The 22,583-nt window shown below is 39.0% G+C and overlaps 2 protein-coding genes across 3 annotated transcripts in view; one reads left to right on the forward strand and one right to left on the reverse strand.

The window, feature by feature from the left end:
• LOC132909915 (uncharacterized) overlaps positions 1-21,997 on the forward strand; it is a 118,816-nt gene extending 96,819 nt beyond the window's left edge. For both annotated transcript variants that reach the window (XR_009658640.1, XM_060965143.1), the window contains exon 4: positions 20,974-21,997. Coding sequence is in view for 1 of the 2 variants with exons in the window: in XM_060965143.1 (XP_060821126.1) it covers positions 20,974-20,995 (22 nt within the window). In the remaining variant the exon portion in view is untranslated. The remainder of the gene's footprint in view (positions 1-20,973) is intronic.
• Positions 1-22,583, reverse strand: part of LOC132909873 (prosaposin) — a 296,649-nt gene that overhangs the window by 72,382 nt on the left and 201,684 nt on the right. The window lies entirely within an intron of this gene.

The raw sequence follows: 22,583 nt of genomic DNA on the forward strand, positions 1-22,583 counted from the left end.
TGCCAGGTATCAATAATGATTAAAAAACGCAAGAATATACGAACGAATTTTTCGCGTATTGGGATCATTTTCAGGAATAATTTCCAGAAAGTCAAAATATGTTTCTTCCTTCTCTCCTTTTTTTTTTTTTTTTTTTTAATACCTAAAGGCTTAATTATCGTTGTTATCCTCTGGTATATTTTTCACAGATTACGAGAGATTATCAATTGAAATTTCCATTTACAATCTTATCTCTGGTGGCCACGAATTCATAAAAATTCGCCTCGTATACGAGGTTTTTACAAGTAATTGGAAGTTTAATACAAGATAGAATATCCTTCGGTATAATGATAGTAATAATTTGACTATTATCGTTGGGCTTTAGGATATAACGGCGTCTAGTTATATACTGTCGACTGATCTTCGTAACAAGATATGTGCTTATTTTTAATTCTTCATGCTATATTAATCTCTTTTAACTTGCGGCTTTCGTAGCATTTCACTATGATAAATGTCTGTCGTTACCGTTGTCGCTAATGATATTGTTATTTATTGCGGAATAGAATAGGTATTACGAGAGAATATACATGCAAAGTATCGTAACGTTTAATCCTCTCAAGTAACGTTTAGAATATTCGTTTTATATCGTATACACGTATTACATCTCGTAGAATATATTCTACGTATATATTTACAAATTTTATTTCAATTTCGTGGAATTACTTTCCAAGTATCGCAACATACTAAAATCAAGTCGATCAATCTCGTTCACAATATCAATTTAAAATAATTTTTACATGAAAAATCTCAACCTGCTAAATTAAATACCCTATTTGTTATTCATAAATTTCTCTTACAAAATATTCTTTCATCCGCGAAAAACTACGTTACCGTTCAACCATCAACCAGTACGCTAAGAACCCGCGATAAATAACCCCAAGCAGAGTCAACCTGCACATCCTCATCCATAAACCTTGCAAACATCCAAATTCCTACCGCAGCCATTCACAATTCGAATTCCTAAACGCCCAAATCGTGTCACCGAAATCCTTTTCGCGAGTCTTTTCCCGCGACGGTTTCCCTTCCCTTTCCCGCCATCGTTTAAGACTTCCTTCGTTCAGGGAGCAGTCCGTAAATACGTCGGCAGAAACGGGCCGTTCGAATGGCGAAAGCTTAAGGTCCCGTGGAACGTTCCTCGGTTGGACTGGCTGTTATTTTTCAGTCCAGTCACCGAGACGCTTCTCTGTTTTTCTCTCTCTCTTTCTATCTCTCTTCCCATCTCTCTTCCCATTCCTCTCTTTCTCTTCCCTTTCTTGTACGGCGCGCCGAAATTTCGGTTGCCACTTTATGGAGCTGTTTTCCTTTCCTTCCTCTCCTCCACGAGGAAAGTTTTCCAGCGGCCCAGCCGGCGTATCTCGACAGGGGGTGGAACAACGTAAAACCAGAACGAAGAAAGATTGGCGGCGGAGGGGAGAAGAGAGAGACAGAGGGACAAGTTTAAGGGTGAGTCGAGGGTGTTAGGGTAGGTTGCGGCACAGTGGAATTCGGTCACTATTTTAATATCGATCCGCCCACCGCGTCTACCAACCCCTTCCTCGTTCCATCCCCCTTTCTACGCGATTCTGCACACTTGGCTAGCATGCATAAAATGCGACACGTACACGCGTCTCTATAGAGGCAAAGGCGTATACACCGTGGTTCTAAATTCGTGGTACGAACCAAGTCAGGAAGATTCTACGACTCGAAAGAGGACGTTGCGTTGGAAGTTTTATTTGCGACGAAATCGACTTTCAAAACTTGTCGAATGCACGCGTATTGACTAATTTTCGACTGGATAAGAATGGACGATCGGCAGCGGGTTACTCTATTTACATGCGAAAAGAAGTCGCAACTGTAGATAAAATTTTCTGGTTTAATACGTTCGATGCGGAGTCGATATTTGTTTCGAGAGGGGAAACTCTTGAGCGACAATGTAGATATATTTATCGATAAATCTTTTTTATCTTTCGTTTGTAATATTTCCCAGCAGTCTAACGTGCCTTCCAGCTATGTTTTAGTTAAAAGGAAGTACACGATTTTTTCCAATTTTTCTACGTCAAAGAAGGTCCTAATCGTGGAAATCCTGACAAGAGAAAATAGAGTTGGAACGTAAGTATCGGGAAAAACTTAGCTCGCTACACTCGTGCACGCAAATATTAGGCAAATTTCCAAGTCGTGCTTTCTCGAAAACGAGGCTTCAGACAAAAAAATGTAATTCTACATTTCCGCCTTATTTTCACGCGTAGAATAACGTTTTTGGAAATTAGACAAATTCGCTACACTCGATAAGTTTTCAAACTGGATTTTCCTCTTATTCTTCGTCACGTCATCTCGACTTCGCTTGGACTACGAATTTAGAACCACGGTGTATACACGGCGTGAACGAATGTACGTAGAACGTATATATATATATGTGTGTGTGGAAATTCTTATACGTGTAGACGACGTAAGCAAGCTCGGTTCTACGGAGAAGTTCCGTTCGGTTTCACCGGTTTTCTATGCGACGCGATACGCGCTGTGACCGCATCGATGGCCCCTCGGCGCTGTTACGGAAACGATAATTCCGGATACGGGACGGAATCGTCGATCGATTCCGACGTGATTCTTTCGAAAGGAACGAACCGGGTTACGGTTCTTCCAGGCGACGCAAGAAGCAAGTCAATAGTATTAATTTCTAATGGTTCGTTTGGTATTGTTAAACGACATATTCTAGTTGCTTCGGGTTGTTTTAGTTTACAATTTCGTTGATTATATATTTGCCTTTTTCGTATTAAACGTTAAATCGCGAGCCTGCGAGTACTCTCGTTTTAACTGATCATAAAAGTATATTAGTCGCGACTGAAGCTTTTCGACGAAACAACAGAATCAAAATTATTATGATAAAATAGGAACAAGTACCACAAAGTTGTATTATTTTTCAGACAATGTTATCAAATGTTAAATATTTTTGCGATTGAAGTTCGTTTGACAGAAATTACTAGCGACGAGAGTAATAATTGTTAATAGAAACTGTCAAAAATAATACGTTCTTAGAAATGTTTAATGGCAAATTACTCGTCAGTATCTAGTAATTTTCATGAATTCCCAGAATAACTACTTTCGGAACAGTAGTTCATTCTTCTTCTCTAAAGGTACCCTTCTTATCTAAATTTCCCACCGGGAAAGTGGAAGTAAATCCCTCAAGGAAAACACATGTAGATACACGTTTGTTTCCATCATAATACTTTTAAAAAATAGTCGTGTCCATCATTGTTCATAGCTGAATACTAATATCACGGTAAAGAATTTCTTGTTTGCTTGCACGATGTTCACAAAATATTTTTACATTTGTAGAGACCCAAATCTATTTGTAGTTTTATATCACTAAATTAATTTTGTCTTTCCCGTTTCACATTTCTATTCTTGCTTGATGCTACGATGGTAGTATGGCAGGTACCTTAACTTCTCGTTCTTTAATTTTTAAACTACCAAATGAAAAGAAATATTTTAATGCAAATAGTAAATATGTATGTATATCGTAATTTGTCATAATTTTCGTATCAAGCGAAATTGTTTCAAATATAACGATGCCTAATTGTACGTATCTTTTTGAATAATGTGATTTTCATACGTGTTGTTATATCGATAAACATCTGTTCGAAATCTCCCGGAATTCAAAACGATATTCGTTAAGAAGAAGATTAGAAATTAATAGTTTAGACATTTCCATATTTCACTTTTTTTTTTTTTTCAGACTGAAATTACAATAAATGCCAGCGTACGAGCATTTGCACCGACATTTACGTTCCACTAAAATTTACGACAAAGTACAAATAAAACAAAATTCCACGCTATTTCCAATGTTCCACCTAAAACCATTGGATCTTTTCAAGCGAAACGCTGGACCTTCTTTCTTAAAGTATGCAAAATAATTTTTCTATCTTAAATGCCATGGCGTATCACGTAAAACGCAGCCGTATAGCGAGATCGGGTTGCACGATGTTTATAGTAGAAAGTAACTAATGATTCTCGCAAGAGAAGCGGATCTACGAGCTGTAAAACCTTTACGCTTGCTTTGCAGGCCAAGCCGGCAACTCTTTACATCGCGATAATCATTAGAACGTATTACCAAGAATACTAACGAGCGTATTCTCTTCTCTAAATCCTCAAAAACGGGACTCTACGCGACAAACTTGCCTTCATCCTGCCACCCCCACCTTCCTCAAAAGATCTTTCCTCTCGACGAGGTATTAGCTTTCAAACGAAAATTTTTCCGCATTTCAATCAACGAACCAAGCGCTCGTCTAATTAACCGTTTACTTTTGATTAGTGGCAACGAGAATATTCAAAATTCTGTATCAAGTTCTGTAACGTTTAATTGTAAATTCTTTCAGATTTCAAGCAACAAACCGTGTGCTCGACCAATTAACCGTTTACGTTGTTTGCAATCAATGACAATGTGAATTATTAATATAACGCAATTCTGAATTAACTTGCTAAATGTAAATTCTTTTAGATATTCAATAATAATCTGTGTAATTCCATTATGTTTAAAATGAAAATTCCTTCAGATTTCAAGTAACAGTCTGCGTAATCTGAATGCAGTGCCCCTAATTAACCATCGATGTTGTTTTCAATCAACGAAAATGGTAATAATTTGTAATTATATAAAAAGCAACTTTCTGTTGATTGATTCCTCGCTGGAATGAAAATTTTGTGGTGTAAACGATCGCAAGCGACGAATCATGGGAGAGAACGATATTATGGTAATGATCGATGGAATAAATAATGAATAAACGATAAATAATAATATTACACATTGACAAAAAAGGACGTACGAAGAAAATTTATAATTTAGGATACGCTGTTAATTAGTTTTAAGTTCGTAGTTGTGAGTTTTAGTTTGATATTTCTGTTGGTACGTATCGAAGTAAATAAATTTAACTGAATCGAAAGAGCGAAGAATTAAACATAGAGTTGGAACTTTGATTATACATTGTTGGAAATCTTTCATTATCAATAAAAAAGACGAATAATTTTTGATTTACATATGTATCAAATCTATTTGTTTCTAGCGGAATTTAACTGCCAATTATACTAAAAATTGTAATCTTCTTAATAACATTAATTCATTTGTTTACGTATTTTATGTTATACACGACAAATATTTAATGAAAAAGTTTTATAAACAATCCTGATATTACCGTAACGATATAACATTATTTTACTATGTAAAAGTATTCTGCCTAAGTAGATTACAATAGAGTTCTAACGACTCGAGCAAACATTAGGAGCCATAGGCGTTCTCCATTTTTTCCCACAAGGTAGGAGAATTAAAATTATACGAAAATAAAACGAAACAAAGAACCAAGAGGAAAAGAAAAAAGAAAAACAAATGAGAATGGTAAAAAAAAAGAGCACGCTCGTAAAAGTACGGCGAAGCAGTGATCGCGAGTAAGCGGTTGAATCGTAAAACCACGGTGCATGCAAAATGAAATCATGAGCTAAAGCGGCGGTTACACCTTCGGGACATAATGCTTCGAAGAATTAAAAATTACCACGAGTACGGTAGAAAAATGCAAAAAATAAAAAATAACATGGTTGGCCTGTGCAGCTCCTCGCGCAACTTATAAATTTTAATCGATGTACCATCGAGTGTTACTCGCTCATTAATTAGCTTATCCGTAGATGGGCAAGCAGAAAGGGGAAATGGTCCGAACCCCTATCAATTCTTATGTATAAAATGAAGCAATTCCATCGTCTCAAGACGCATACACGTTTTATTATAATTTTCGAGTAGAATGCTACAAGATGTTCGTTTTAATGGCTGCAAATGGTAGATGTGGAACTTAATTCGTTAGCAACCTTGTCTTATAAAATCTGGGCTGTCACGCTCGAGAGCTCTAATTAGAATCGTTATTATTCCCCTTCGGTGCTACCGGCTATCATTCATTTGCTAACTTAGTCGAGCAAAAGAGGAAAACGAAACGAAAACGATGGAAAGGGATATCTACTTTTTGTTTCGGGGAACATCGATTGCTCGTCGTTTCTGAATCAAAGTATTACAGCTACTAAACTGGCTCGTAATAGTTCCATCAATGAGAAAAACTTTTTCTTTGCTTGAAGGTTTGTTTTGTGTCATTAGCGATACCAACCGTTTATCGATATTGTTAATAATTAACAGATTACGAATGTTTATGCGATATATTTTTACGATATGTAGTTAGAGAAAGAGAATATATATATATGGAAAGCTTTAACCATTAAATTCTGTATTTTCATTCTTGTATTGTTCACAATTCAACTTTCTGTTTACAATTTTATTTTCTAAAATTCTAGAATTCTTATGACATGCCAACCAACACATCCTGCCTTTCGCCTTCCTTCTTTTCGTATAATTCCTCAAAATACGTTGAAGATTTAACACATCCAGACTTCACGTGACTTCTATCTTCATTTTTCCTATGATCGGCCAAAAATGCGTAAAACTTGCCTCCATGTTTTACAAAAATCCCGCAAATTCCTAAGAACTCGAAATCTTGCAAACTCGGAAAATCAATCTTCCTCCTTCGCCGTCGATAAAATTCCGGGAAACTCGAAAAAATCTTACAAACCTTCGAAAGCTGCATCTTTTCGAAAATCCAGAAACCGTCTCTCTGAAACTATCCCACGGCAAGTACGTAATTAGAATATTTGTAGCATCGGTAGGGGTGATACGATTTTCCGGATGCGCGATCGGGCGTCGCGGCGCACAGCTCGCCGTCCATTCCCATCGTGATAATCGTGGTCCGCGGAACAGCGGCGGCACACACCGGTCGAATAGGTAGGAAAAGTCGCATGTTAAGCCTGATAAACGAAACATAAAAGCACGGAGGTGGCCGAATGGGTGGAGGAAAGGGCGGAGAGGTTTGGTGGCGGCGGCGGCGGCGGTTGAAGGGTGGTCGTAGTCGAGTCACACACAGAGTAGCTGTTGTATATCCAACACTCTTCCTTGTCTCTACCATATCTGTATCCCTGCTATACGTATATATGGTAGCTGGTAAAGCTAAACCAGCCTAGACGGTGGTAGGATGGCTGTTGGCGTGAGCTTGCAACGCACGTACATACATACACATAGGCGCATAGTAGTGGCAAAACGCGGAGGGCCGCGTGTGCCAGTGCCTGGCCGTCGACTAACTTTTTCTTTCTTTTTGCCCGGCCCGATCGATACCGACGACTTATTTTGGATTATTTTCAGCGCGGGCAGAGTGTGCGCGCCTTTTCTCGGCAAAAAAATGGGAATTCGCGCGGACCGGTGCATGGCTTTCTGGTAAATTTTGCTGCGACCGACGTTCTCCAATGAGCACGACACGAAAAAACGTATTAGAGCGTGTAACCGGCAATTTTTGTTGCGCCGTCGCCGTCGAGAAAAAAAGGAGCACCGGTATACTCTGTGTGCCATCGGTCGACGGAGCGGCGCCATTCTCGAGATTATGTAAAAAATGCGGGACCAGCATTGTGCCATTAGACACCGCTGTCCAATGAAACGCTGTAAACTGTTCCCCGTGTCCTGCTCTTTCGCTTTTTCTCTTCTTCTATTCCACTCCCTTTCTCTCTTCTTCCTCGTAGCTTTTTCCTTTTTCTATTTCCACTCTCTCGTTCCCTCCGCCGAAAAGCGCGTAGCCGCGTAAATGCCGCGGCATGAAAGTGTCTTTTGTCGCGGATGGAACGCGCTGTTTTCCTCTCGCTGCGGTTCCGCGATCTTTTCACCGGTGTTTCGCGCTTTTGATCGTTCCCCGGTGAAACGATTACGCGATACAAATTCGCTCGACAATGTATGTTTTTTCTCTTTCCTTCCCTTCTTTACACGCGAGTAACGCTATATGTGCGAGTGCGCGCGTGTGTGAAGCTATGGTGTGCGTGTGTATTTTTTTCCTTTATTTGCTTTAATGACGCATGCGAGGAAAACTGTGACGCAAGTATTCGCGTTGTCGCAGACGCTGGTATTGCGACAAAGGGCTTTGTGAAATGGTTGACTCTCTGATCGATTTTGAAATTAGCGTTCCGGCAGAATGCCTCTTTTTCGAATGTCGAGTAGGTGTTTAAGGCGATTTTTAAACGGAGGCTTTCCGAAGATACGTCGTACCGTTAAGATAAAATTCCTGGAAAGAAATACCAAAGGAAAGGACGAAATAATTTGGTGCGTTGAACAATTCTATAATTATAGTTTGTAGATTAATTGGAAATTTAAAACACGCGCAATTATCGAATACTTTTCATTGCCTCGTTACTTACAATTTTCTAAAGAATCATACACGGGGTTACGTGTAATCAAAACCTTGCTTCACTTTCATAACCAAAAATTTCATAAAAAAGCTGCCTCGAAACAAAAGATTTAAATTTTATTAGCAAACAAAACCATCGTGAAACCCTTTCAATGTTTTATGTATCTCACAGAAGCAAAACTAATTCATTCAAAAAATCCTCACTCGTGTTGGTTCGACGATCCATCCTGAATTTTCTCCAGTCACGTCCATCTACAAAACACTGGCCTATCGACCATCAAATTCATCTCGTTAATTAACTCTTTCACACACGCACAAACACACGCCCGTGCGCACTACACTATGTACATCCAATACCAATGCTATTTTATCGAATATTTCTTCCAAGTTTTGAACATAACATCGAAATTGATTAATACACGTTCGAGACCGTACGTATTGGCAGCGAAAAAGTGTTTAGTCTACCGTGACGATGCATTTCATGGCGCAAGTTGATCTACAAGGAATTTATTAATTCTTTCACTTGCAATCAATTTGAAATTGAAAACGATCTTTCGCATATGAATCGAAATAATTTTTGATAATGAGGAAACATTGCAGGAATGTTGGGTCGCAGATACGTTGACGTATTATCGCCTAAGTACACGTTGGCGCATTTAGGTCAAATTTTAGTGTACACAATCTACGTAACATGCAAAAATATATATAAATACTTGTTAAAATATTTAGCGAAACAAACTACTGCGATCCTTTTCCTTGAACGGTGCTCATAAAAATACAAATTTGCAGGAAGCCTGCTCGTTAAACGTAATATAAAATAACAAAAGCTATATTATATAACGATAAAACAGAAATAACTCGCCATTTAATTTAACTCTTCGATAACTTTCACTTAATTAACACGATTCGATTATCTCAAACTTCGTCTCCTTGAATTCCGACTCTCACTTTCAACTTTTCCACGACTTTCCACGAATGTAATACACATATCTACGAATATCGAAATTCCTTGTGTAATTAATTAATCGCAGTACGTAACCCGTACGAATGCAAATAAAAATGTTCCTACATTGACCTTGATTTAACACTGGTATCACTAGAGAGCTATTAAACTAAAGCTATTCAAACAATCGAAATGACTGATCTTTAACTTTTCACATTAATCTTATAGATTGACAATCATGGATTTTTGGAGATGTATATAATATATATTTTTAATACATGCATTATGTTAGTTCTGTTTGTTGAGGTTATTAGATGTGTGAACAGAGGAACGCGTGGATAAATTGCAAAGTAGAAAATATATTTTAACATAGAAGTGTAAATACAAGTAGGAATATAATTTGAGTTGGTCCAGATCCACACGCTGGCAGTGTTACCCTATGACTGAAAGCTCTGAAACCAACGTCGCCTATCTACCGTTTATGGTCTTGCCTTCGTCCCAATCTTTTGTCTATACGCTGTCGATGGCTTCGGTGCTTGAGAACACTAAAAAGACCAGATGCACTTCAACAATATTCTTTACATTTTTTCATAAACCAACAACTACAACCGTTATACTTAATCATCTACTGGTAATCCTTTCACGGTATAATAAAATGACAAAGAATTTAAGATGATCAATTTAAAGAATAATCGTCTCTTTATCTTCGAGAATCTCGGCATTTCTGATACCAAATATAGCAAATACTCATCTGTCTCATTATCATCGGTGTCTATAGCTCGTATAGTCTTATATTTATATTTATATTCACGCCATGCGCATCAAAAGGATTAAGCTTCTCGTTCGACAAGACAGTAGGTTCTTCGCAAGTGGTAACCATGATCAGGAAATAGCGAACGTGCTATTTAAACCACGGACGTATCAATAACGGAGTAGTTTTTGGCGGATTTCATTGATTTCCGATGGAGTTGCGCTGATGTGCAAGGGACGAGAGCAGCTAGGCTACATGCACAACATTGTAATTGATTGGACCTGTGGCCTGATAACCGCTCGGTGACCTCACCAGCCGTTCGATACGCGTACTCGGTCATGGAATAATTATTTCTTCTTTCTCCGCGTCCAACTGCCGGCTCTATCTGCCGCGGAACGCTTTAAATCGATTACACCAACGATCTGTCGTTCGACGCGGGAACAGATCGGGCTATCGACGCGGGAACAGATCGGGCTATCGACGCGTTTCGATATCGGGAAACGCGGATCTTTCCAGGCGGAAAACGAAAAAGCAAAAAAGACAAAAAAATTAGCCTCGAGTGTGAGGCGGGCCAGAACGTTGTAATTGCACGGGAATGAAGTTTGACCGTTTTAAAAATTTTTCGAGACTGCGCGTTGTGGTTGCATCGTATTTCCGTCCCATTTTCCTTTGTGTTATAGCTGGTCCTGGGATAGTATGATCGACGAACGTGTTTTTTCTTTTTCTTTTTTTTTTTTTTTTTTTGTTGCGAAGATAATCAAGCGGTAAATGATTAAAATAATCGTTTAAAGAGTCGAAAAAGGACTTTGCTTCAGCGATAATGGAGAAAGCTTGCTGATTCAAATTTCTACTTTTCTCAACGAGATCGGTTAAAAATTACACGGAAAGTCAGGTTCGTTTTTCTTGGCTTCCTAATTTTTATGCTACTCGGCGGTTAAAAAGAAATTAGCTTGACGTGGTAGATACAATGTTACGAGTATCGATATCTAACTCGAAAAAATAAAAAATATAGTATTACTGATATGTGGACTGATATTTTGAATAAAAATTTTTCAACATTACTCTCGCATAAAATCCGAAAAACATGACTTGCGATGTTAAATCGGAGTAACAGAAAAAATTTCCTTGCTCTTAAATTATTGACAAAAACGCCCAAATAACGTCGTCTTATACGTAGAAGGCACTTTCCATTCAGAACATTCATCCAGCGACAACCGTTAATCAAAACGAGTTTCTTAATGTCACTTGGACGAATAATTAACATGACCAAGGAATATTGATCAAGGAATAATTAAGGAGCCACCGCCTTCTGTTCCTTCTTTAAATTATCTTTCCGACACGGGAAATCTCATTAAAAAAGAGAAAACAAAATCGACGTTGACGCGCACCTGTTCCACGCGCCTTGTAGCACCGTTACAACCAAATCTGCAACGGGGCAGCCAAGAAACGCCGGAAATCCGGACAGAACAAATCTCTTAATAGCTCGTTAATAGCGGAACGCGGCACGGAAAATCAAGCGTGCGGTTATCGAACTGGAATATTTGAAACTGCGTTTAATGACGCGCTCGCGGTAATTACTCGCTTTCCTGGCTAATAGACGTTCAAATAATCGAGACTCTATTATAATATAACAGCAACTAGGAAGCTAATAGCGTTGGCACGCGCCAACGTACAACTCGCGTTGCTACATTCGATAACTCACGTCGCGTTCTTTACGCCACGTGCAAATTTCCTAACGATCTCGCGGCTGATTGGCACTTTGCTGGCTATGCTAGGTGTTAAGATTGACTGATAAAAGAACGAGTGGATGAATTTGTAATAGAAAAATATATTAAAATAAATAAAGGTATAGGTATAACGTACAAGTATAAGTATAGCGTATGCTGATCTAGATCCTCGCTCTTACAGTGTTACAATACAGTAGAAGAAGCCACGATAGGGAACACGTTCGTATATTTATGGCAGAGGACATTATCAAAAAGTTAACCTTGTAGCTCTAGCTGAAAGCTACAAGAAACAGCAATAGAAATCTACTTGTAGCTCTTTTGTTTCTGGACCTTGTAACACAAAGCATGATTTATATTCAAGGGCACAATAATATGGACCTTTCTTTATTTCCAATTTTTTATTTCACTAAATTCTATTCTCCTCGTAACAGCGGTCTCCAGGTCACGGATTTACAAATGTAAAGATGTACAGTTTTTCTTGAAGTAATTACTTTGACATTAGGGATTTCAAAAAAGTGTTTAGAAACGTACTGAAATTATTATACAGGCAATCGCAAAATATACATCAATTTTTTAATATTTCTTCAACTTAAATATTTAGTACGATTTTTCACTACTAACAGACTACAAGTAACGTAAATGTATTTGATGGAAGAAAATAGCTGATCACTGAACATAGGAAATATCTAGTGTACAGGGCGTTAAGACGATATGATATATCGACGAGCGGCTGTGTAGTTTAAATTCTAATGTCGTTACGTGTATTTTAGCGGATACGATGCGATACATCGAACACGATGCACGAGTTTCGATATAACAAGATGAAATCTCAAATATGGAACGATGTATAGAATGTTGATACTCGCGTTTCGACGTTGCAATCTGAATTCGCGTGTTCGAATTATGTACGATATATGCGTGTAACCTCTGTTAATTACGAATGATAATTAACAGCAGCACATTGGAGAATTAAAGAGAAGCTAAAAGCGAAACGCGCGAAAGAGCAGGACGAAGTTTGGCAAAGAGCTACAAACTGTGGGAATGTAAAGAAACCATTGAAAGAAAGAACCACGTGAAAAATATTATAAATCAAGGGTGTTGGACTAATTTATTTAGAAAATTATTCTGTTACGTCATTATACAGAAATTTTAAGTTTCACGCGAGACACAAGCTTATAGCGGTTAGCTATACGCCTGAGGTGTGAAATTGAACACATTCGCGGTAGCACAGCTGCAACAGCGTGCGCTATATAAAACGGAAAAGCGGATTCACGTGATAATTAAGAAAGGATATACCGTTCGACAGCTTCAGGCTAATTAAACATGTTTCCGATCAGGGACGCGTGTTCAAGACGTGTAATCCTTTTTAACGAGCGACTCTACATCCTCCACTCCTCCAGATGCATTGTGTATTTCTGTTCTAAATACACACCACATCGATCAACATCGTGTCGCATATACGTACACGGTTGGAAATAAAAATAAGTAGAAAGGTAATGGAAGTAGATGTCAATGAAGTTGAACGAAACTAGTATCAGTTTGTCGAACGATATCAACTGCATGCATAGTTGCGCTTTATTTATTACATATCCATATAGTACATAGATTATTTAGAAAATAATAGAAATTAATATGTACATGTTTGAATAAACAAGCTATACGTGGTATTTAACGAAACTTCACTGATATCTATTTCCATTACTTACTCGTTTATTTTTATCGCCGACTGTATCAACATACGGACAAAGGAACTTGCGATGTTCCAGCGAGAGTAACTTCCCGACAGAAAATAAATTTTTGATTTCTTCGAAACTACTTCCTTCTACCTGGAGCGCGTGCACACACACGTTTCGCAGTGCGTGAACAAGCCAACTTTCCTGGAAGTTACAGGATGAACGAAGAAGATACGCATCGTTCGTGATGTACAGGAAGAGCGCAATTCCGCGGACTTAGCAACCGAGTCCTGCCATCTTCGGTTAATTCCTCGCGATAAACGAACATCTCGGCCTGACTTCCGCCATTATGATCGAAGATAGACATTTCGACGGCAGCCTCTATCGATCTCTCGGCCCGCAAACCCGCCAGTCATTCGCTTTTTCCTTTCGAGAAATTTTCCGCGTTGATCCGAATTAACGCGTGTAGTATAGGATTTTGTTATTAGTAGGCTGTAGATTCTCATGCATTTATGGAAAATTAGAAAGTGTAAAATTCCACAGAACGCACATAGTATGAAAAAGCATATGAAAAATTCAAACTATGGTGCTTTCTAATAATATTTGATAGATAAATCAACTTTTTACCGAGCTGCTACTTTCCGATCGTATGCTCAAAAATATGCATTTCCATAAAAATCCATCGATCTTGGATCGGAGAATTTGGAACTCAGGTTACAAGTTAGGCGTTACGTAGGGTTTGCTATCGGCGAGTTACTCTGCGTCAGAACCAACACCAGAGCAGTCAAGATGATCAATTTGTAATTCTTCGTTTAAATTTTATATATAAAAACTTAGATCCGAGATATTTTAACGATCCTTCGCTTAAGGCTTAACGCCTTATATTCTTAATTTATCGACAGTCGTAACTTCTTCCTTTCGTCGTAATTTATCGAGGTATTTCAAAATTACGCAGAGTGTAATGTTCTTTTTGTAAATTAATGCCTGTTGTTCCTATGCCAATTAGAAAATTCTTAGTAATCTTTAATCTATTCCACAGCGAATCGTCGAACACGATTATAAGATTGCGTCCAGACTTATTTAATAAGAGGAAACAAATAGGGGACGTGAGGTGAATGTAAGGTGTACATAGTAGCTAATAGCTATAATAACAATAATAGACGTAATAGTAGTAATCGTAACAATCATACCTAACAATTCCGTGAAATACGTGATTTATGTATATAACTTGCTAAAGCTGTTCCAAAGTGTTGATTACCCGGGGTAATAAAATAAGAGATAAAATCATTTGAACAGCTGTGCCTCTATTCTGATCATGATAATTATATACATATGTATAAGTAAAATATATTCATATATTAATGAGGATTATCTATGTACAAGGCGTAATTATAGTTAAAGAAAATATTTATTTACTAGATCGGTGCATACGCGTGAAGAATCGTTTCTCACGACTTGTTTTACTTAACGGGTCATCCGTGAAATTTTGTCTTCTCGTCGATTATCGATGACATGAAAAAGGAAGAAATTGAAGCAGTCGAAATATAGCGATTTAATCTCTGACAAAACACCAAAATTATAAGCGAGCGTGTGCGGTAGCGCGAAGGAATTCGAAAATAAACCGTGAAGAAGGGAGTCGAGGATGCTTGCGCGTGTAACAGGCCGGTCGGCCTATTTCGTCGATTGTTTGAAGAGAAACAATCAGGCACGAAGGTAGGTACCCGAGCGTCTCGAGATTGCGCCTCGTTCCGCGAAGCGGCTTGGCGCTGAAATCCTCGTATTTATCATTTAACACCCGGCTGATTACCTAATTAGCGAAATAACTAAATCGTACGTAGGACAATTTTCATCCCGTCGACCTCCCTTCCTAATGGACAGAGATTACACGGGCCGTCATTCGCTGTCATTAGGGACGAGAAAACGGCCGATGCACGCTGAAAAGCATGCCTCCAGTTTCGCGGAGGCTTCGTTTACAGAATACGAGCCGGTAAATGACTTAACCGTTAGCAAAAACTCGCGTAAGTCATATTCCCTTTCGCAGAAGAAGAGAAAGAGGCGGGTAAGATGGTCGAGAAAAGCGGCTCTCTGTTCCTGCGTACGTACCAGGGGAATAGAGCACGCAAGGAGCGTCTTCAGTTATTAACGGAATTGAAAGCGTTTTCAAATTTTAACGTGAATCATCAAAACGTGGTAGAAATAGAGGATAGCGCGGGCGCGCGTATGTGTGTCCAGGGAATTTAATTCTTTTGGTTCGTGACCTGAATACGGTTTTGGTCGGATTTACAGAAGAAAGGATAGATAATCCTTGAAAAATAGAGCTCTGATCGTCGTCGTTCTCTATGCTCATGTATTACGACGCGAAAGACGTTTAATTTGTTATTGAATTTTTACATACTGTTGATCATTCCTTGGAACGAAGAGTCGACTACGATCGAACTTCTAAAAATTCAGAAAATATTACGCCTATTTCGAGTAAAGTAACCTTGCACGAAGGTTGGTTACACGTTGGAGGAAAAAGCTATGCCAATGCAAATAACCAAGAACCATCCACGCGGTTAACACCCGAAGTGAAACGTATTTAACATCGACTGTAATCTCAAACCACCCTCTTAAAATACAGCCCTTGGCTTTAAGCTCCCCTCGAGTCGAACAGCACGTTTGCCCCTCTCTGCCGAGACCAAGCAACGAGTCATTCACGACGTAAAAATCCAAGTTCGAGGTAAGACCGCGAAACGTGGCAGAGTCGATCAAGCAAAACTGACGAAACTTTCTTGCTAGTGCGCGGAATCTCGTCGGCGAACAATGAGCCATCGTTTCGCACGAGTGTCAGAATTTCGATCTCCGGTTCGTAAATCGTTGGCGAAGGCCTCGCTAATCGCGGCGAGAGGAAGAAGAGCCGGAGAGATGCGGGTATCTGTTCGCAGAGGCCGCGGTCGTTCGTTTACAAGCTACCAGGTTGTAAACGATTTAACGGTTGGCAACGGATCGGCGAGAGGTGGGGAACCGAGTGGAAAAGAGAGTCGGAGCATCGGTTTGTCGTACAGAATCGACAACAGCGCGGACCTTTCCTCGCTGGATAGTTGCAGGGCAAAAAAGCCAACCGATCATTATGGTATGCGCGTTAGGAGCGGCGTTAGCCTTCTGGAATTTCCTCCGCGAAAAGCAATAGCTCGGCACCCGTCTGTAAACCGGCGCCAAATTGCCACCGTGGAGACCTGCGGCTCCTCGAAACCCAGTCCGAGAGCTGCTTGACTTTTAGCGACTCGCCGAACATTGTACCGATAGAGATCCGACCGTTTATAGACGGTTTTCATCGCGATTTCGGTCACGGTTCGCGCGTAAAGCTTCGAAGAATCGAACACAAGTTCGCGTCGCTAATTTTAAGTGGAATTGGGAGAGGCACGAGGAGATTCGTAAACGTTTCATCGAAGTTGCGAGGCAAAGGTTGCGACGAGGAAATTGTTCGGTAACGTAAATTTTGCTTGCGATCGTTAGGTTGCGGATGTTGATAATTTGTTGCGGAATCGAGTAGAGAAATGGGACTCGGAAAGAGAGATTTAGTTTATTCTTTAAATAATATACCGATTGCGAGCATTTTTCTTTGAATATTTTGGATATTATTTCCCCATAAACTTTGCATGTGTTAATTGTTCGTTACTAATAGTTTTTTATATTAATTAATTATTTATCTATGTTTTTTATAGAAATTTTTTTTTTAAATTTCAAATTTATTCGACGATACGTTATTTTATCCGAAATAATCGAGTACAGAATAGAAAGGTCGAAACGGTGGCAGATGCAGCGTTTTACGCTGATGTTCGCACCGGGTTTACCGGTGTGATACAACTTCCGGTTATTTTTATTAAATTGGAGGAAGACGGAACCTAGGCGATAAAAGTATGATGCAAACGCTGTCTACCGTTGCATCTCGCCCACGAATGCACGCGTGCGTGCATCTGCGCGCGAGGACGGATGCGTTCCGAACCGTAACCGTCTTTCCTCGTCCGTGCTCGATGCACAGAGCCGCCTTTTTACGCGAAAAATTCACGCATATTTTTTATGCCGTTAATATTTATTCGCTTTACAGCGATTTAAAAAACTCACGTGCACTACTTCGATTTAATTCTTTCGATCTATTTGATGGCAAGCAAAACCGAAGAAATAAAGGACAGATACGAATTGAAATTTTTACAGATTTTTTTAGATTCCATCAAAGAACTAAAAGTTAAACAGAGTTTTGTTTTAAAATTATAACAAGTACTCTGCCTTTCTATATGATATACGTATTCTGTTCCGAATCTTTAAACTTCCCATAAAAATTCCCACTCGAATTATACCGAACGAAGATCATGAATCGTATTACGATAAAAACCTTTATAAAAAAAAAAGAAGCGCTAAAAGCTCGCTGCATATCCACCACCAATTATACCATCGCGCATACGCGGACGAGGTGTACATTGTACATACATGCGGATCAACGTGCGCTCGCGATAATAATTATCATGCGGCGGCCAGCACCGGCAATCTTTGAAGGTCGACCCGCGCCACTGCTTCCTTATTGTGAGCGAGGCTAAACAGAGGCGGGCAGAAGAAGCAAGCCAGAAGCGCGAGCAAGAGGAGAAAGAACTCTGTATATTAACTTCACGGCACGCCGCTTGTACGCGCGCGTTTTACCCGCTACTGTCTGCGCTCATTACGTAGGCACAGCGATTTCAGAAATACGGGGTTCGTCGGGATTGCGAGGCCGATCTTTTATTTCGCTGCCTCGTCCCTCGCGCGTTCTCTATCCGACGAAAGATTGGCAGACACGAGCGAAAACACGCGGCTCAACGAATTCCAGGATGTTGTCTCGATGAAGATTCCACCTTCTTTTTCTCGTTTTTGCTTCCTGCTTTCGCCAGGAGAGGGGTTAAATGAAAGGAATTTTGATGAAATTTTGCGGCGTTATTTGAAGGGGTGTTTCCAGGCTGTGTAGATTCCGCGTTTGTCGCGTGGATTGACTGTCGGGATTTTGTATTAGTAAAAGTGTACTTGGCGTCCTATGAGAAAATAAATGATTTCTTTTGGAACTGTAGCGCGAAGATTATAATGGTTTAAAAAATTTACGAGAAGATTTATAACGGCGACGTGGCACATGGAATTTTAGAAGCAAACTCGTCGAATTATCGTCTTATTCGATTTGAAATCGAATGAAATCGTAGAAAAGAAGCCTATAACCTTCGATTTGTAACTTGTTAATTCGCTAATCGATAGTTGGTAAATTATCGCGCGAAAGAAATATAATAGAATCTAAATAAGAAAATGTACTCTCACGCGATGAAATATATTTTTTAGGGGATGATACCAATAATCTTGTAATCGATACGATGTTAACGATTAACTGAAAACAAAAGAAGAAAGTAATAAGAGTGTCTAACGAAACGCGTTCGATAAAAATTAATTATTTTTACCATACTCGACGCTAAAAGCAGGGAAGAAAACGAAGAATTACACGTAAATTAACGTATACTTCCTCTACCCTGTTTATTTCCCCATCTCCCGTTAAAAAATCAGTTTTAACCCGGTCGCATTAAACGGCTGCGCAACGAGTCAATTCACGGTCGTTAAGTGTTTCTCCTTTTTTCACCCTTCCGATAATAACTCACGTCGAAACGAATCGAAAATATATTCTTCGCGCTCGGCGATCGGTTTGACTGGAGCTTTCATCATTGATATGCATATAAGCAGCGCTTGCGATGAATAGCAAGATCGATATCCATCGGTGAAGTGACAAATAATAAAAAAGAAAAAGAACAAAAAATAGACGGTAGAACAGGGAAAGAGAGAGTAAGAGAGAGAGAGAGAGAGAAAAGGGGAGAGTAACCAGCGATGCTCCTACTCTTCGAAAGCTTTCATTGTTCGCGCGAAATGAAATTCCAAAGAGAACAAATTCCATCGCGTCCCGTTCTTATTCGGTTAGCCATTGCAACGGAACCACTTAAAAGATCTTTCAAGCGCCGCTACAAGCGAAATCTTGATTCCCACTCGTTCGGAGAAGATCTTTGTAAGGTTTTCGAACGCAAGAACACCGAGAACAATGAACGTCCTTTTTCTTCATCGACTACCCAATAGTGAAACTGTATCGACTGTAATGCAAGCGATGTATCGCTTATCGAAAATTATAAACGCTCTCCGCTTGGACAACCGTTTTCTTTACGCGAAAAATTATCCGAATTCGTGTTTCAGAATACTCGTTGCTTCGAATTCTATAATTTTCGATAATCGAGCGTTACACATCGATGATTATAACGAGAGCGATACTGTAAACGAACGTGTACGTATATGTAGAGTATTTTAATCAGTATTGTATTATAATACGATAAGGTATAATTTTAAATTAAGGTAGAAATTTAATTTTTTTTAGGGAAAAATAACCAACCGATAAAGGAATATACGTATTTATAAAATTGTATACTCGAATATTCATAGAACATGATATTTGTACAGTTATTTGTTTATTAATTTGTTACTAAAAAAATTCTATTATTTTTTTAACATTGATAAAAAAAACACGTCGTTTTATTATACAATCAGAATATGGAACTTCAAATATAAAATGCTATCATTTTTGGAACAGTATATTAGGCAGGTATGTAATTATCGTTAAGTGGAATTCAATTTAACGACTTGATTTAATAACCTGAGCATTTAATTTCCGTGTCTTGAGTTTGAAAATCTTGTTTCCCACACGTTCGAGCATCTTCTTAAGGTCTTCGAACGCAAGAACACCGAGCATAATGAACGTTCTTTTTCTTACGACAGTGGGACTGGTTCGACTGTAATATAAGCGATAATACAGCGATGTATCGCTTATCGAGCTTTATAAACGCACTCCATTTGGACAATTTTGTTCTTCACGTGAAGATGTATCTACCCTTCGAATTAATATTTCAAATTGTTCGTTGCTTCGAGGCCTGAAATTTTAGGCAGATCGTCGAGCGTTGAAGATGAGGTTCGATTGTGCTGATGAGCAGTTTCGAGTGATTCGAGACTCGATTTCAGGGCTCGGCGTAATTTGCGTAATGAGTACTTTAAGGTACAAGCAGGTTTCTTTCGGCAATATCGTAGTACTTGCTTCTTTTGCATTTCTTTTTTCTGGTGTGTTTTAAGAGTTTAATCGTATGTAATCGCTTTCAATCGTCAATCGTTAAAGAGTTATGGCTTCTGAATATCTGATAATTGGATGAAGTTTTTGCTCTGTGCAGATTTTCGAGATAAATCAAGCGCGTACGAATTATAAAGCAATTTTCAGGCAAATTAAATTTATGCGTTTTAGTTATTGCAATCGATGGTTGAGAATAACTGATTCTGCTCCGGTATTTTTAACGTAGCATGTAAGAGACTATTTCGTGGATAGTGTAAAAGATCGCATCTCACGCATCTTCGAATCGCTTGACCGCAGTATCAAAATCTTTATTACTATTTATTTATTAATTATGTTTACGCTTAGAACATATTTAGATAAACGAACCAAAGTAAACGCCGAACAAATTACCAAATAAAATCATAATTATCTAATAATTTTAAACTGAAACAACTACAGATTTTCCTATGCTAAAAATATTTTCAATTTTTCCAGGTGCATTGGCATTCGTTTTTAAGACCTACGTTTTAGCAAATCCCGAGGAAAGGTGAAACGCGCGAAGAAATAAACTTTCATAAAGGCACGGTGAATACACCTAAAGGAAACTATAAAAATGAACGAAAAAATAGAAAAGGGCAAACAAAGGGGAAGCAGGAAAGAGAAGATAAAGGTGTGTAAACGATGAGGAAAGGGAGGAAGGTGGAAGCACGTCTAGCGATTCGCGACAGAAAACGAACTTTGGGGTTTCGTAGCGCTCTCGCTGCTTGTTGCTGCTGGCGTGATTCAAATTTAAAGCGATGTTTACCCTCCGATCTATGCGCAGCACACCCCACAACGCAACTAATGCGAGCTACATGGTTGCGTGCATGGATTTCGAGATTCTCTATGACTTTATTCTATATATGCTTCTTAGATAATAATTGAGAAGCTGGAACGATAGATGGTGTAAATATTAAGAAGATCAAGTCGATTCTTTTAAATTCGATTCTTAAGAATATGGTAACACCGTCATCAAATGTAAAGTAAAATAAAATTTAATATAAGCTACATTAGTCGAATGGTGTAACGCGTAATATTGAAATTAGAAATTTGATAATTATAAATGTAACTATGAAATCTTTGTGAAACAATATGTTTCAATTTGCTTTGATACGTCACACACGAAAATCTTATTTTCTCATCTTGCAGTGGAAACCTACGAACGACAGATCGAAATACGTAGAACTACCAAACTTTTAAAACGACAAGCTTCGATATTCCCTTCCCTGCAATGAATAACGATACGTAAATGCTTTTGATAAAACCAATGTTACCTTTTATCCTAATCAAAATATGATTACCTATTTCTATTTCGTTTCCATTACACCGTTTTAATCGTAGTTGCTCGTACGATACTTAAATCCAAACCTATTGGTTAAACGCTGATCTCGATATACAATTTTTACCTATTACGATCAATGCGCATTAGGAAAACGAAACGTTCGCTCCTATAAGATTCTACTTTCGAAGAAAACCAACTTCCGAAAAGAAAGAGAAAAAACTGAGCGAAAAAGGAAAAGGAAGCGCAAAAAGGCCAAACTTGGAAGGAAACGAAATTATCTCCACTTTACCATACAAGCTCAGAGGCATTAACCTGTCATTTAAACCATCAACATTGTACCACACGGGTTGCGCTCCGGATCACGCGATGGAAAAAGAAAGCGAAGCGAAACGGGCAACCTGGCGGTCCCTTAAATTACTTTTTTACCCCTGAAGCGTACTTACAAACTGGACTACGGTCGAGTTATGAAGCAGATCGCAAATCTTACGCGCGGTTCCTTGTCAACCGGGCGGCCGATGATCCGTCGAATATTTAACGGCGATGATAAACGGGCCAAGCTCGATTAAAGGTAATCGTCGATCGGTGGACTCACACCTGTATTCCCGGTAATAGACGGTTGTCCGTCCCTGCGGACAAGACCGGTAGCCGGAGCGTACACGCCCATCGTACGAACGGCCCGTTTCTCTCCCCTTGCGATCCAACAACACGCCGTGTACACGGCAATCCGTGGCGATACCAAGGTATGCGAGCTGCCTCGCGCTTATGCATGCTCGCAGCATCTGTT

This window comes from Bombus pascuorum, chromosome 8 (assembly GCF_905332965.1).
Source record: "Bombus pascuorum chromosome 8, iyBomPasc1.1, whole genome shotgun sequence".
Classification (NCBI taxonomy): domain Eukaryota; kingdom Metazoa; phylum Arthropoda; class Insecta; order Hymenoptera; family Apidae; genus Bombus; species Bombus pascuorum.